This window comes from Miniopterus natalensis, chromosome 20 (assembly GCF_054644295.1).
Source record: "Miniopterus natalensis isolate mMinNat1 chromosome 20, mMinNat1.hap1, whole genome shotgun sequence".
Taxonomy (NCBI): domain Eukaryota; kingdom Metazoa; phylum Chordata; class Mammalia; order Chiroptera; family Miniopteridae; genus Miniopterus; species Miniopterus natalensis.
Genome location: NC_142100.1, coordinates 26,991,484 through 27,005,903, shown reverse-complemented (window position 1 = coordinate 27,005,903; position 14,420 = coordinate 26,991,484). Strand labels below are relative to the sequence as shown.

Below are 14,420 nucleotides of genomic sequence, written 5' to 3'. Positions count from 1 at the left end.
TCATGCAGATCAGTGAGGGTGCTTGAAAGGGGAGGGGTGGTTCTGGATTCTGGCAGATGAGCCCTGGGAAGTGCCATCTGATTAACAAGCTGACTTTGTTAGGTTTCCACCAGCTATCTCCATAACTCAGTGATTAAGAATGCATTATGTACACACGCGGGCATCGGGGCGGCCTCCAGAACTCCCCCGACTAATGCAATTTCCCCTGCACCAGGCCACGTGCAGACACCCAGCTCCACCGCACCGCTCGGCTCTAAGACGCCTCATCAGGGAGGGAGGGGAGCCTTGTCTCCAGCCGGCAGCGGGCGCGTTGGACCCGCTGTCCCGACCGCACTGCTTCTTCCTTTCCCATTTCTTTTCTTTTCTTTCTTAAATTATGTTTTTATTGATTTCAGAGAGAGGAAGGGAGAGGGAGAGAGAGAGATAGAAACATCAATGATGAGAGTCATGGACCGGCGGCCTCCTGCACGCCCCCAACTGGGGATCGAGCCTGCAACCCGGGCCTGTGCCCTGACCGGGAATCGAACCCCAATCGCCTGGATCCTAGGTCGATGCTCAACCGCTGAGCCAACCGGCCAGGCCCTTTCCCATTTCCTAATGAAAGGATCTCCAAGAACTTTGCGTGGGCCTTTTTGGGGAGATTGATTTTAAAATGCTCAGAATGAGGGGGACATGGAAACTTACAGCCCCATCGTTTCCTGGTTGCAGCCACTTTGGGTTCTGCAGGAGCAGCGGGGACCAGGGCGTGGGGAGCAGGGGGCCGAGGGGAGGGGACAGGCCTTCCCTCCCTGACATCCCAGGGAGCCAGAGAAAAGGCCTCCACCCAAAACGCCGCAGGTGCATCCATCCTGCGGTCACTCCCAGCTCCACTCTCCCCCCTGCCACCTCCGAAATTCCTCCTAGAAATCTTAGCACGGTGAGCAGTGGACCAATGGGAGTCCCTGTGTCGGGCAGAAAGCGTGCGGCATCCTGGAGCGGAGCGCTTGCAGGGGCGCGGGAAGCTCGCCAGCCCGCCCCGGCGTCCCGGCGGCCACCCCTGACGAATCACTGCGGCTCGGATTTACTGGGCAGCGTCTGCAGGCTTCAGGCAGTAACCACTCAGCTCGTGATAATCATAACCATCATTATAATAACGGATGCTCTCGCCTGCTAGTTTTCTGGGGCTGCTGCTATAAAGCACCGCAAACCGGGAGGCTTTGAGCAACAGACATTTATTTTCTCTCTGTTCTGGAGGCCGGGAGTCTGAAATCGAGGTGTCAGCAGGGCCGGGCTCCCTCTGAAACCCGCAGGGGGAAATCTGCTAGTTTTGGGGGGCAGCCGGTCACCCCTGGTGTCCCTTGGCTTGTGTAGACATCGCCCCAATTCCGCCTCGGTCATCACACGGCCTTTTCCTCTCCGTGTGTGTCTGTGTCCGAATGTCTCTCTTCTCGTAGGACACCAGCCACGCTGGATGAGGGCCACCCCGTGATCTCATCTCACGTTGGTACAATCTGCAAAGACCCTATTTCCAAATAAGGTCCCATTCCCAGGTATCGAGGGTTAAATGCAATTTATCTTTTTGGGGGGCAGAATTAGATCCATAAGACTGGCTCTTCCTCCTTTGCTATCCTAAAACTGAGCAATCCTAAATCGTTGCAACCCGAATGCTGTGCAGCCCTAACCCCCCGGCCTCTGGGCGGTGGGAGGTTGTTTCACGACCACTTCCTAAAGCAGCAGAGGCGGCGGGCGGGCGGGCGGTGCCCAGGTCAGAGGCAGGAGGGAGGGAGGCTGAGCACCAGCCGGGCGTCCTGTCCCCTCTCCACGCGCAGGCTGGCTGTGCCATGTCCTCGTTCCTCTGTGAAAGCCGCGTCTTGTGCGTCTCAGGACGCCCTGTTCCGAGCCCCGAGCGTCCCTAGACGGCGCCTGGCCCGTGACCGCCTCCCCCCGCCCGCCCAGCTGCATGCTAATGAGAGGTCCCAGGGCCAGCCCTTGGTCCGCACAGGCCGGCTTTGTCCGGACTCGTGTCTCCTGCGGCGTTTAAAGTGGGGATCAATGGGGTGCTGTCAGGCCGACTTGTCTCACGTCCCACTTCGGGGGAGCGGGAAAGGGCCCCTGTATGTGCTGTGCGTGGCTCTGCGCCTGGCACAGACCCCACCCCACCACCACCAGGAGAACCCTGTGACGCTCAGAGGAGGGGGCGCCGGGTTCAAGCGTCATCTAACCTGGTCCACTTCAGTGTCCTCTCCACGCAGCAGACGGCGCGAGCCCCTCACAAGCTCACGTCCCTGCCCCACCCAAACCTTCTCCTGGTTCCGTCTCTCAGAGAAAAAGCCCCAGTGTGCAGGGTCCGGACGCCTGGGGCCTCGCTGGCTTCCTCTCTACCCTACCTCCCCCTGCACCTGCTTTGCAGCCACCGTGACCTCTCGGCTGTGCTTGAACAGGACAGTCTTTGCTATTCTGTTCCTTCTGCCTGGAATGCCTTTCCCTCCGCCCTCACCTCCCTGGAGCCGGCTCACACCCCTCCCCGCCCGTTCCCGGAGCACCCATGCCCCGCGAGACGCACGACATGGTCCATCTCAGCTTTCGGTGGGTCTGTCTCCCTCTGAGTCGGGAGCGCATGAGGTGGCACCGTGTCTGTCCTGTTCATGCCTCCGTGGCCTGTCCTGGACCAGTCTCTGCTCGTGGGAGATGCTCACACACACGGGAACCGAAGGAAAGAAGAGAAACTGCCTCGGTCGCATCTTTCCAGCTTGAGGTCCTGAAAGCACGTAGGGGAAGGGAACGGGGGTGTCCTTTGTGAAGGTGGCCTCGGGTTAGGTAGAAGGAACGATGGGGGCCAAGGGCAGCCCTGTGGCTCAGGACCTCGGCCACGAATTGTCCTCAGAGCTGCAGCATTGACTCGGGCCTCAGGGCAGCCAGGAGCTGTTCCAAAAATGTGCAGAGGGCAGAAGCTCCAAGAAGGGCTCAGGCGAACCTGCCTTTTAGGGGCCGATGGAACCGGAGGCGAGGGCAGAGCCCAGGGTCCAGCGACGCTTTGTTTCCGCGCAGCCGCGCTGGCGGGTGAGGTGTCCCAGGGGCAGCCAGCCTGCTTCCTGATTGGCCAGTGCCCCGCCCCCGGCCTGTTCTGATTGGTTGGAGCCTCTGCCGGTCCAATAGGCGGCGCATCCGCGCGTCCCTCCTGTTTGCACCAGCTGCCAACCCGGGTGGCAGGTCACCCACGAGGTTCTGCACTTTCCCCCGCTCCCCGCGCGTGGGTGGCCACGAGGGCCCCCATCTCCTGTCAGGACCCGGGGGTCCAGCAACAACTTTTTTCTTCTTCTATTTATTTTATTATTTTTCCCATTGCTTTTCAGAGAGTGGAAGGGGGAGGGAGAGAGAGAGAAACATCCACTGGTTGCCTCCCCCAGGCGCCCTGACCAGGGCAGGGGATCGAACCCACAACCCAGGTACGTGCCCTTGACCGGGAATTGAACCTGTGACCCTGCGGTGCTCAGGCCAACACTCTAAGCCACTGAGCCACACCTGCCAGGGCTGCTTTTTTTTTTTAACTTAAAAAAAATTAAATATATTGAGGTGACGTTGGTTAATACAATGACACAGGTTTCAAGCGTAGCAACGACTTTTTACGTGACTCTTAGGTGGGTCTTCAAGGGGGTGCCTGGCCGGTCAGGACACAGAGGTAGCTGGTCCCCCCGAGGTGACCGCCAGAGGCCCAGGCAGCGGGGTTTTGACTGCGCACGACCCTGCTCACCGCGCAACTCCCCTGAATTTACAAACTCGCCCCATCCCTCCTCCCTGTCGGCAGCTACCCCGGAGAGCGGCACCTCCCCGCAGTAAACCACTTAGCTGATCAATCCTGGGGTGGCAGCCTGTCTCCCACGGGAGCTGAGACCCTGGCCTCCCTCCCCGGGGACCCAGCTCTGCGGGCTCGCGGTAACAGGCCAGTCGTCCCGGCTCCGTCACCACGGGGAGGCCCAACTCCCAGCTCATTTACTTGCAATCCGCTCACGGCGCGGATGGGGGTGCGGGAGCTCAGCGCACTCACCCGTCAATTTCCTCCTAATGCAAGATGGAGATGCAATTCCAGGACATTCATTTAAAACAAGAAAGCGATTCTGTGTAAGACGCCGGCGGGTCCCCGAGGGGCCGCACCGTGGCGGAGCTAATATACGGGGTCATCTGCTGGGAGGGCAACCGAATTAGGTGGCATTAGGTTCCCAGAGAACTGTCACCATTTTATTTTATTTTTGCAGCCTCGCTGACAGTGAAGACGGCTGAGAAATACAGGGTGGGGTGAAGTGGGTTCACAGTGGTGGCCGGGCTGGGGAACAGGGCGGGCACCCGGGCAGCGCAGCCGGAGTGAAGACCAGGAACCTGCCCCAAACGCCCCCTGGGTCCCACTTGGCCAAGCTTCTAGCTTTAAGGTGGAGCCTTTACCGTGGGAATGGTGGGTGACACTGCCCCCTGGTGGCACCGATGGGCGGCGTACAACCTCGGGCCACAGGCAGACCCGGGGCCTAGTCACTGATTTTCCCAAATCACCCCCAGCCGCAGCCCCGAAGCCGGCAGCCCGATCCGAGCAGCGTGGAGTGAACGCCCCTGACGCTGCTGACTGCCCCGGGGCGCTTTTTTTAAAAAAATAATTTTTAAAATATGTTTTATTGTTTTTTTAGAGAGAGAGAGAGAGAGATGGATGGGCTCCCTCTGCACGCCCCCCACTGAAGATCCAGCCGGCAGCCTGGGCCTGCGCCCTGGCCAGGAATCGAACCGGAGGCCTCTGGGTGCGCCGGCCGACGCTCAACCAGCTGAGCCACACTGGCCGGGCTCTGGGGTGCTTTCGAGGTAAAATATCCACACGGTAAAATTTAACCATTTTAACCGGACAGTCTGCCGAGTCTGAGTGACCTCAGGTGCGTAGCTGAGGACCCGTCCTCCAGTCTTAGGACATCTCCTCCGTCCCCTCAAGGGTCCCCGATGCTCCTCCGGGGGCGCAGGCGCTTGCTGAGCCCATCGGCTCCCCGGCTCCGCCGTTTCGCCCTTTCGAATGCGCAGCTTCGCCGCCGCTGTGCTTCGCTGGGCCGTGACTTTTACCTTTTTTGCTGCCCAATAGTCTTCCGTTTCCCGGCCATCTCTCAACCTCGCGACTCTCTCGCCAGCTCAGGGCTGTTGGACGATTCCAGCTTCTGGTGGCTACGGACAGCCTCGTGCAGTGTCACCGGCCTACCTGTGGCCAGGCGGCCAGGCGTCTCCAGTTCTCCGCAGCCCGAGGCAGACTTTCTGGGTTGCGTGGGACGTGCACTGAGGGTATCGATGAAGCATTAGCTGTCTGCCGGCGACCGTGGCTCATTTCCGTCCCCGATTCAGGCAGGTCCTGCTGACCTCACAGCGCTGGGCACCGTCCGGCCTCTCTGCGCGGCCGCCCTAGTGAGCATGGGGCCCGGGTCCACGCGCTTTAGTTTGCATTTCCCAGCGACCGGCGAGGCTGAGCTTTTTAATTCTCCTAATATTTTGGGTTTAAGTAAATGACTGCAGTGAGTCTTGGCCCGGAGCCATCAAGGCTCCGCTCTGACGTCGGACCTGGTCTTGACGCTAAGAGAATTTGTCAAGGACCAAATAACAGGGCGGCAAGACTGCATGCGGGCTCATCGCCGGTACAAATAGAGAAAAACCTGAATAAAAGGACGGGGGTTGTTGGGAGCAGCTCCGTGGAGCACCCGCCACAGGGATCTCTGCTGCCGACCGTCTCAGTGAATTACCAACCCCACGCAATTGGGAGGCTTTCGCGAGTCACCGTCGCGTTTCCTTGTAACACTGGGATTAAAAACAAGCCCTGCCCGTTGTCTACACCGGGGAACACGGCGCCTGAGTAACGCGACGGGAGGGCACAGGACGCGGGCCGGCGAGCCGGTGGCTGTGTGCCCTGCCGCTCGGGGGTGGCGCCTTCCCGCCCCCGGTGGCCGCGTCCCTCAGCCGGGGTTCATCACCTCCGCCTTCAGGTTAACGAGCGGCGGCCGAGGAGCGGGGAGAAGCCACCTGAACGCGGGCTCGGGGCGCCTTCGGTTAGGGGACCTCCGTTTCCGGGGTCTGTGGGCTCCTGGGAGCGGGCGGCCCCTCTCCCGTGTCCCTGTTTAGAAGGCGAAAGAAATGCGTTCCAGTAAAATAAACGAATGTGCTTATCCCGACCCTTTTAAACGCGGTGGCAAAGCCCAGGTGGAGGCTCGAAGGCGAAATCCCACTTCATCTCGCTGCGCGTTTTCATTTAGGAGGCAAAACACCAGGATTAATTCTCTCTCAAACCAGCGCCCGCCCGCAGTCCTGAAAACGAAGCCCGACGGGCAGTCCCCTTCTGGTTTTCCTTCCCAGACTCTTTCGGGCGCGCCCGGCGGGGGCTCCTTCCCACGGCAGGCCATGGCGCGGCGCCTTAGATCTGCTCTTCAGACCCTCTTAATGCGACACAAGCCGCATCTGGGACCACGCCGGGAGCCGGCCGGTGAAGTGACTTTAGGTCTGATTACGGCGAGTGATTGAAAATCCCTGCTCCCGGTAACCGGCCACTTACCCACCCGGGGCCCTGACGGGAACCGAACCGCGACCTCCTGGACCCCAGGCCGATGCCCACCGCTGAGCCCCGCCGGCCGGGCAGGGCCACGCTCTTCCGCCTGTTGTACTTTATTGTAAGAAAACGGTATAGAGCACGCAGGTCGCGCAGCAGAGGTGTTAACCGACCGTCACGGGTCGGCCAGGCTGCGGCCTACAGCCGGCAAAGCGTATCCATCCCGACTCGTGCACACGGGAGCCTAAAGCTTCCTTGTAAAGAGCTGGATGGACCCGGAGCAGAGGAAGTGAGTGCGTGAGGGCGCCCGGCCGGGACGCGGCTGGTACCGTGAGGCTGGGGTGGGAACGCCCGAGGTCGGGGAAACGTGGCACCGTCCAGGGTACGGGGAAGATGGAGACATTTTCGCGTTAAACGCCCCTTAAAACGATCGCGGCCAACAGCCCTGGGGGGGGGGGCGACAGGAAGGACACGGGGACGCGGCCGGCCGAACTCAGGAGCCCCCGCGACCGCCCGGGTCTTACCATGGCCAGGGGGACGATGCCGGCCAGGTCCTTCTGGCTGACGAAGATCTCGGCCACGGCGGCCTCCGAGGCCCCCTTCCGCGGGTACTCCACCTGCCACGTGACGGGCTGCGTGCCCGAGAGGCTGCTGAAGCTCGCGATCTCCAAGTCCACCTGCGCCACCTCGTTGAGCAAGCCGCTGCTCCTGCAAGAGAGCAAAGGGGGCTCAGCCCGGCCGGCGGGGCCCAGGGCTCGAGCCTCGGCCTGCGCACCGGAGGTCTCGGGTTCGATTCCCGGCCGAGGCCGCGTGCCCGGGCCGCAGGTTCGATCCTCGGCACGTGCGGGAAGCAGCCAACGGGTGTTTCCCTCCCTCCCTCCCTCTCTCTCTAAAAATCAACGGAAAAAACATCCTCAGGTGAGAATTTAAAAAATTAATAAGTAAAATAAAAAGAGTGCCTGCTGTCCACAGAGGGGCCTCCGGAGCCTGTAAGACGACGTCCCTCCTCCGGGAAGGGACTGTCCTCTCCACCGTCCTCTCTCCAGGCCGCTCCGCTCTGACCGCCACAGCGTGACCCGGAGACACCGCGCTTCCCCGGCCCCGGTGCCCGCGAACTCGCTCTCCCCGCGGCGTCCCCGCGGCTCACCCACGGCCGCACTCGCACATCCAGCCGCGTTCTCTGCGCCCGCGCAGGGCACATGGGGCATCTCTCCGCGCTGGGTCCGTCCCCCGCCTCCCTCTCTGAGCCGAGTTCCACGGGGGCCGCCGGCCGTCATCTGCTTCCCGGTCAATACCCTCGGACGTGCCCCAGGGCCGGCCCGTGGGAGGCGCTGCCTAGTGTGTGCCGGATGAGTCCCGGGTGAGCGACGGCTCCCGCGGCCGAGCTCCCCAACAGGCATCGCCTCTTTCCGTCCGCTGGGCAGGTTCGTATTAATTTCCGCGGGAGGCGGGAGGGGTCGTCTGCGCTCGGTGGCGGGGAGGCGGGGGCACCCTCCGGAGCTATCGGCGTCTCCAGACGGCTGGACTTGCTCCAAGAGAGACGCGCAGGGCGGGGCCGCTGGAGGCCCTCCAGCCAGACACGCTCCGGGGGCCACTCCCGAAACCCCACGTTCCCCGAATATCACAGGAAACAGCAGCTGGACCTGCTCCAAAGCCCGCTTTCGGATTTGACGCCTGCCGAGCGCCACTAAACACATAATGAAGAGGCCGGATTAACTATGCAAAGGGATCGTTTACAGCGACGCTTGTAAGTGATGAGCGGAGGGGCAGAGCCTGCCACCGGGACCGAAGGGACCAGCGGGGAGAAGGGAGGTTTGACCTTTCGTCGGTTAATTCTCACCTGAGGTCATTTTTTTCCATTGATTTTTAGAGCGTGGAAGGGAAGGAGGGAGGTGGGGGAGAGAGAGAAGCGTGGACGTGAGAGGGACACGTCGGGGGGTTGCCTCCCGCAGGGACCTGCAACCCAGGTACGTGCCCTTGACCGGGAATCGACCCCTTGACCCTTCAGGGCGCAGGCCGGTGCTCTAACCAGCGAGCCACACGGGCCGGGGCTGGACCCTCTGTTTTTTCATTTCCCCGTGTGGCCAACGTGGCTGAATGAGGCCAACTTGCCCTCCTGGGACTTTGCCAACCGGTGTCGCAAGGAGGGGAGACAGGAAGCGCTGGCCAAGCTCCGGCTGGTCCTCCAGCCCGAGGCCCCTGCCTTGTCCTGGCGTCTCCCTGGTTCTCGACGCCTCCGGGTCCATCCCGCTGCCGCTTAGGGTCCTGCGGTTTCCTCTCTGGGTCACGCATCGTCTTTGGCTCAAGATGCCCAGACTCGGTTTCTCTCTTGCTTTGCAGCCGACAACCTTGGCCTGTACGGCTGGCTTCCCCTTGCACCCCGGCCTCAGTTTCCCCACTTGTAAAACAAGGGCATGGGTAAATGACCAGATCGTCTCGGCGCCAGAGAGGCAGACAAACGGCTCCCCCGCAAGACATCCACGGGCCTGGCCGGGGAACTGGAATCAGGGAGAAAGCAGCGGGTGGAAACCTAAGCGGGGGACTGACGCGGCACCTCCCGGCCTGCTCTCCAGCGAGCCGCGTGCGCTCCCGGCGCCGCCGACCACGCCGGCCCAGCCGGGGAGGAACGCGGCCGGCCAGCCGCCCTCACCGTCGGCCACCGGGTCTGGCCTCCCCGGAGCGGCCATGGCGGGGGGCGGGCGGGGCAGACTTTTCACACGGAGGCCCTGACGCCGTGACTGTGTAGCCGAGGCGACCCAAGGGGACCCCCAATTCAGAAACACTCATTTTTCAGCATCTCAGAAGCTGTCTGGAGAGAGAGTGGAGACGCCGAGATGACCGGGATCCGCTGAGAAATCAGCGTAGAGGCTGCAATTTTGTCTTCGAGGAAACTCAGTTAGGAGGCTGGCCGGGGCCGGGGCCGGGGCTGGAGGACACTCGGTCCTCAGGGCTCCCGAGGGGCCCAGGCCTCTCAGTGCCCGATGATGACAAACGACGTCCGGGACCCAAACATTCAATGGTCCCCAAGAAAAGGGGATGGGTGACTTGGTGTCACCGTGGGCACCATACAAGTGGGATACTGTGGGAAGGCTGCTTTCGTGGCTGATTTGGCTGGTGCCCGTCTCTGTGGCCATCACCCGCTATAAGCTCCACAACCACGAGAAACACTCTGGGAACGAGGTGGCATCTCCGTCCTGCTCCGAGGCTCAATTATCTGAGTGTCACCCTGAGTGAGTGACATGAGCAGTGGCGACTCGGACTCGGGGTGTCCAGGTCCCTGACACTACACTTTCCTCCACCCCCATCTGCACCCCCAATCCTGTGTCTCTGGGGCCACAGGGGACAGGTGAGTGCCCAGGACGCCCTCAGGGACCTGAGTTCACTGGTGCTGTGGACAGGCCACTGGAATATGACCCGAACGCGGCTGCCGAGGTGACCTCAGGAGAGTGACAAGGACAGGGTCGGGGGAGATGGCCGTGGACGCAGCAGGCTGCCGCCGAGGGCTGTCTCTCCCACTTACGATCACGCGCCTTCAAATCGGCTGTCTGCCCGGGGGACACGTCTTCCTTCCTCTGTCACTTTAGCGCCTGTTTCATATTTGCCACAATTTTCTTGCCACAAGAGGCATGATTGTTTCTCTTAAAAAGAAAAGAGAAAAGGGAAAAAAAAAAACCCAGGAAGGCGCTGAGGGAAAGTCTCACACATGATTACAGGACGCGCAAGTGAAGCCGGCAGCCGGAGGCTCTGTCCCTTACGTAACAGTGGAAAAGTACAGGCCCAGCGCCATCGCTCCGGGAGCAGATCACCCTTTAGCCACGACCGAGCCGGGTCCTGCTCTTGCAAAGTAGGTCAGAGGCTGCTAAATAGATGCCCATAAATCGGCCTTAAAAATGCACATTATATATTTATATAAACAATACATTAATATAAATACATAATATAAATTACACATGAGCACACACTGTATATTTATAACATAGGCTGCTAAAGCATATTTGGTTACTGTCATGATGTGTCATTCTCTGACGCTTAAAAGAAGATACAGTAACAAAATCCAAATGCTACAAAGAAGAACATGATACAAAGTGTCTCTCCCGTCCCTGACGCTTTGTTTCTCGAATCCCCTCCCATCGTGGAGCTTTCCCGGGACCTGCTGTCCGCGTACAAATCTAGGCCTTTGCTTTATTTTCCATGGAGGTAAAATACACATTAATACAAAACTGGCCGTCTCAGCCGCGACGTGCACAAGTCCGTGGCGCTAAGCACGTTCAGGCTGCTACGCAACCGCCCCCACTGACCGCCTCCAGGACCTTCCCCATCTTGTCCAGTTTAAACTCTGTCCCCATGAGACACTAAGTCCCCTCCCCAGCCCCTGGCACCCACCCACCTGCTTCCCGCCTGTGTGGCGTTGCCAGCTCTAGGCACCTTGCGGACGTGGAATGACACACTGTGCGTCCCCGTGTGTCTGCCTCATCCCACTGAGCGTAATGTCCTCAAGGTTGCCCATGAAATTGGATGAGGACACATTGCTTCATATTTTTATCTTCAAGTATCAGTGGGCCACTCATGCTGCTGGGGGCCGGGCTTTTTTTTTCTTCTTCCCACTTAGTAATATTTCTTAAGAGAACTTTCCAGATCGGCAGATGCAGATATAACTCATTTTAAATGGCTGTCTAATATTCCACCTAATGGAAGTGCCCAGATGCATGGAACTGGTTGTTTCCGGCCTGTTACGGACGACGCTGTGATAAACGCCGGGGCGCAGCTTCGCGCAGAACGCGGGCTGTGTTCTCCCAAGGGGCCTGCGGGCCATAGGAGTGGGGAGTTTAGGGTTTCCTATTATTGCCCTGGCCGGTGTGCTCAGTCGTTGGAGCGCCAAAGGGTCTCCGGTTTACTGGCTTATGTTTGTAGCACCAGGATTCTCCTGCCGAGACGTTGGGAAACCGACTGAATTGTTGGAGGGCAGGGGGGGTACAAACTGCCCCCCCAAAATCCCCAGTCATTTCTACTTGGAGCAATGATTTCTAGGATACGTTTGCTTTTTAAAAAGCTATCCTGATTATTTTTTTTCAATGTAAAATTTCCCAGCCACAAAATAGGAGGGACGGACCTATTTGGGAAATAGTTTGCCCCTGATAATTCATTATCAGAGAAGATGTAGGCTGGGCAGGTAGGGATCCCTCCAGCCGGGAGAGAGAGGGGGTGATGGCTGGTGGGTGACCCAGAAACAGCCAAGTGGGCACAGGGAGCTCTGACGGGGGGGGCACAGGGAGCTCTGACGGGGGTGGGGTGGGGCACAGGGCCGGCTAACGGAGAAGGTAGGAAGTCACGTTGACAGGGACCCTTCGATGAGACCTTGAACGCCGGGCCATCCGCTCGCCCAGCCTTCCCCGGTGAGGGACGCACGTTGCGAGGGGCGCGCTCGAGACGACTGCAAGTGGGGCTCCCTGGTCGGGAGCAGGAGGCAGGCAGCTGGCTGGCTCCGAGGCATGACCTACATTCTACTTTCAAACACGTCCTTCTGTTCCGACAAAAGACTCGGATTAAGATGAACACTCTCTCGGGGCATCGGGAGAGGAGGGAGCCTTTTAGGATCACAAGGCTCCGCCGGAGCGAGAGCAGCTGGCCCCGGGCCAAGGCTTTGATTGCATTTATTTCTATGTTTACCTCTGATTCCTGACAGCAGATATCGGGGTTTTCATATTAAGGAATGATATAAAGTTTCCCCTTGAAATAAGTTTATTTATGTAGGAAAAAAAGATGAGTTGGCATCAACGTAAGATACAAAGCAGCAACAGTGGGTAAGTCCTGTGGTTACGACCAGAATCGTAAGTGGTATTTAGGGGACGCTGCTCCGGGCACCCAGAGACGTCCCAGGTCGGCAGCGAGAAAGGTGCCATCTCCAGGCTTCTAACAGGCCCGAGGGTGGGACCCCAAGGCCGCTGCTCCCTGTGTGGCCTCAGGATGGGACCAGAGAACTGTGACCAGGTCAACAGCCACGTCAGGAGGGCAGGGCCGGAGTGGGCAGCCGAGGAGCGTGCAGGCGCCACAGGCAGGCCTCGCCCCGCTGTGGGTCGATTCACCTGGAGGACTGTTTCCCAGGCTAGGAAACATGCTCGTTCGGGGCCTCGACGTGTCACTTCCCAGGAGCCTGGGAGGGACACGTGAGGGAGAAACTTCCTTCGCTGTCTGTCCTTTGTCACAGCTGATAAGAAAGTTATTGTTTTTCTGACCAAAAAAGACGCACCTGGCCAGTCATCACCTAGGGCATTGGCCACACGCCTCCCCCATTTGTCCTACCTGGAATATAGGTAAGATGCCCGGAGCGATAGCCGCAATCCTGTGAGCATGAGGAAGGCGACAGACCACGTGCCCGAGATTGCAGAGCAGGAAGAGGGAAGGAACCTGGGCCCCGGTGGCCCCGCGGAGCCCTGACAGCAGCCGGGCCCCAGCTCCAGCCTCTGAACTTCACGCTCAGTCAAAGGGGGGGGGGACCCAAAAACCCAGAGTATTTGTTTTGGCCACTGCCGTCTGGTTTCTGTCCATGACACTGACAAGAGCATCCCTGAGGGCAGCAAAGGCATAAAATCGAGGAGAGAACCGGCCCGGTTTTGGAAGGAAGTCTAGCCCAAGACTCGTTCATCGGAGCGGTTCTTACCGACACGCACGTCCAAGCAAGATTCGCGGGGGCCACGCCCGCGCTGAGTGTCGTTCATTATTGGACCACGGAGAGAGACAGCGAGTCCCAAACGGCGGCGCTCCAGCGAAACGTCAGAACACGTCGCGCGTCTTCTCTGTGACCGTTGGGGGGGGGGGGGGCGCTGTCTGCTGAGCGGCGTCACGGGGAGAAAGTAACCGCAGCCGGATCCACTCCGGGTTATGCGCTTTCAATTATTTTTTCCTGCGGTGGCCAGAGCTCATTCTTCACGCCCCCCTTGCCCGTCTCACGTGGACGGTGTAAGGAAAGAGCTTCGGGACCGAGAAAAATTGAACGTTAGGCGTCCAAAGGAAGAAGGAATCCCGGGGCCCCGGGGGCAGAATCGACGTGGTCCCTGGTTTCGGTTCGCTCCTCCTTTGTCTTTCCTGATTTTGGCTCGAGAGGCTGGGCAATCAGGGTCCTACGTGAGGCGGCTGCTCTCCTTCAACCGGAGACAGTGAAAAATTAATCCCGGCCCAGCGCAACTGAGTTTCCCGGGGGAGGGGAAGGCTCCCCTTGAATCGTATCGTCCTCAACAGATGTCTGCTGACTGTCCTGATTTAACCAATTACCTGTCGGGTTTCACGGGCAGCCGGGCGCACTGGCCCCGTCTGGGTGTCGCCTGGCGAACAAAAAGCCGGCGGCCTGAACGGAGGATGGAAACTGCGGGTTTTGTATCCCACCCGCCCTCCCCGCGCGCGTCGCTCCTTGGTCAGGGGGCTCTCTGTTCTTTCGATGTGAATTCTTCCTTTATTGTTTTTAATTTTTATTTTTACATTTTTTGTTCACCTTCACTCGGGGATATTTTCTCCATTGATGTTTAGAGGGAGTGGAAGGAAGAGGGGGAGACACACACATCGACTGGTGGCCTCCCGCACGCGCCCCAGCTAGGCCTGGGGGTCGAACCTGCAAGCCGGGTACGTGCCCTTCACCGGGAATCGAACCCGGGACCCTTCGGTGTGCAGGCTGATGCTCTAACCACTGAGCCACACCGGCCAGGGCACAGTCTTAGGTTTTTTTAAAATTGATTTTTAGAGAGAGAGCAAAGGAGAGAGAAGCATGAATTTGCTGCTCCACTTATTGGCTGATTCTCGTGTGTGCCCTGCCCGGGATCAAACCCACAACCTCGGCACATCCGGACGGTGCTCTAAGCAGCCAAGCCCCGGCCGGGCTGGCCACGCGTCCCCTGAG

At 59.5% G+C, this 14,420-nt stretch overlaps 1 protein-coding gene across 4 annotated transcripts in view; it reads right to left on the bottom strand.

Annotated features, from left to right (window-relative positions):
• The window catches only part of TMEM132C (transmembrane protein 132C), a 90,537-nt gene that overhangs the window by 16,909 nt on the left and 59,208 nt on the right, over nucleotides 1-14,420 (bottom strand). For all 4 annotated transcript variants that reach the window (XR_015716243.1, XR_015716242.1, XM_087828618.1 and 1 more), the window contains exon 4: nucleotides 7,057-7,240. Coding sequence is in view for 2 of the 4 variants with exons in the window: in XM_087828618.1 (XP_087684744.1) it covers nucleotides 7,057-7,240 (184 nt within the window). In the remaining 2 variants the exon portion in view is untranslated. The remainder of the gene's footprint in view (nucleotides 1-7,056; nucleotides 7,241-14,420) is intronic.